The sequence below is a fragment of the Bison bison genome, unplaced genomic scaffold, assembly GCF_000754665.1.
Source record: "Bison bison bison isolate TAMUID 2011002044 unplaced genomic scaffold, Bison_UMD1.0 scf7180017864302, whole genome shotgun sequence".
Classification (NCBI taxonomy): Eukaryota; Metazoa; Chordata; class Mammalia; order Artiodactyla; family Bovidae; genus Bison; species Bison bison.
The window spans coordinates 887,746-889,737 of NW_011494874.1; the positions used below are offsets into that span (position 1 = coordinate 887,746).

The 1,992-nt window shown below is 58.9% G+C and overlaps 1 protein-coding gene across 1 annotated transcript in view; it reads right to left on the minus strand.

Moving 5' to 3' along the window:
- The window catches only part of EXOC3L4 (exocyst complex component 3-like 4), a 10,904-nt gene extending 10,288 nt beyond the window's left edge, over positions 1-616 (minus strand). Inside the window, 2 exon segments of the mRNA XM_010851413.1 lie at positions 323-446; positions 530-616. Coding sequence (XP_010849715.1) covers positions 323-446; positions 530-616 — 211 coding nt within the window.
- Positions 617-1,992: the final 1,376 nt, after the last annotated feature.

The window sequence follows — 1,992 nt, forward strand, 5'->3', positions numbered from 1 at the left end:
CCTTCCAGCCGGGCCCAGCCTGCCCCGCTCTGGGCTCTGTCTCCAGGGAGTGTGGGGGCAGGACGAGCCAGACTACCTTGGTTGGCAAGAGCTCACACTTAGTAAGCACCTACTGTATGCTCGGTCCAATGCCTGGCACGTGTCAGATCCCCATGACAACAAAGTGACAGGGTGTCATTCACCCCACTTCATAGATAAGGAAACAGGCTCAGAGAGGGGCAGGGTCTTGCCTTAAGCCACACAGCTCAGGGGCGGGGAGTCAGGATCAGCCCGGATCTGGCTAGGAAGCTGGGAGCAGAGGCTGAACCCTGTCTCCCAGTACCAGCAGCCCAGCATTGCTGCCCAGGGAACCCTTTCTCCTGGCAGAGGGTCCGAAGGTGGGCAGGCTGCCAGATGCCAGGAGTGGCATCAGACTTGAGTTCTCCCAGGAAGCTGAGGGGAAAATTCTGGGGGAAGAGGGGCAGCTGCCGGCTGGGTCTCACGGGAGGTAACAGAGGCAGAGACTTGAAACCCAGCCACCCTGCCTGACCACCTCGTCCCAAAGCCCATCGAGGGCCCCCTGGTGTTCCTCTGCCCCCTGCTCCCTGAATCCTGCTTCAGCAGCTTCCCAAGTCATTCTTGACCTTCACGAGGCACAAGTCAATCAGGTCACTCTCCTGCTTTAAACCCTTCCGTGGCTCCCCACAGCCTGGCATTTGAAGCCCCCTCGCCCCCCATCATGGTCTGTACTTCCTCCAGCCTCACTCCCAGGCCTCCTGGGCCTGCACCCAGCCAGCCTCCCAGCTTCTGCTCAGGCAGATCTTTCTCCCAGCCTCTCCCTCTGCTCCCCACAGCTGACCTGGATTTCAGAAGCTGGGGTGCAGTTGCCTCCACCTCCGAGCAGTCCTTGGGCTGTTCTGTACCACCTGCCTGCTCATCAGGCCCCCGGACTGGCCCCCTGGTGATGGGGCCTCCTCACTGGCCTGGGGACCTCTGTCCATCCACCCCTCCATCTCCCCGAAGGCAGCCTGCGGGGGCAGTGAGCCTTCAGTGTGAGGGTCACCCCTGCCTGTGCGGGCCCTCTCGGGCATCAGGCTGGTGTCTTCTGGGCTGAAGACTCCCTGCTGACTCTGCCGTGGCCCCTGCCCCGGGCCTGCCTCCCCACCCATGGGGCCTCTTCCTGGCCCTCTTTCTCTCTGTTCTGTTGCCCTGAGTGTTCAGAGGCCCTGGCCCCTGTACCTTGGCCTCAGCTGAGCTTCAAGAGCCAGGAGATGCAGGCCTGGGCTGCGCCCTGAGGCTCATGAGGGCCTCATGGAGTCAGGGCATCGCGCCCACTGCAGGGCCAGGAGCAGGTGTGGGAGCACCACCCAGAGGCCATGCTTACCGGAAGCTCCCACCTGAGGCCACCCTGTCTGTGACCAAGTCAGGTCTGGGCTCCCCTCAGCACTGGGTATCTCCACCCCAGCTTCCCCTCGCTTTTCCCAGGCCTGCCCTCCTATAGCGGCCCCTTCCAGGTATCCCATCGCAGTCCCAATCTTGCCACCTCCCCAGGGCCTGGGCCAGCACCCCATCCTTCAAAGCTCCAAAGTAGCCAGCTGGGGCAGAGGACGGCATCTCCCTCGTACCTCCCCCATCACCTGGTCACAGGTCCTAACTGTACTCCTTCCTAGACCCCCTGGATTCCATCTCCTTAGAGGGGTCGGGGGTCTTGCCAGAATATAAACCTCCCTTAAAGCCCTTCTCTGCCGCGTAAGATTCTTCTGAAATAAGGAAGAAGACAAGCACGTGTGTTCTGAGGGCATTCAACATTTGCCTAGAAGAACTAGTTAAGTCAATAAGGCAAGAAAAATGAATAAGAGGTATAAATATTGGGAAGGACCTGATGAGAATGTCATTATTTGGAGGTGCTATGATTACCTGCTTAGAAATAGCTTTCTGAAACTCCAGAAAAGCCTATTTTCAAAAAGTTCTTAACCGGACATGGAACAATGGACTGGTTCAAAATTGGGAAAG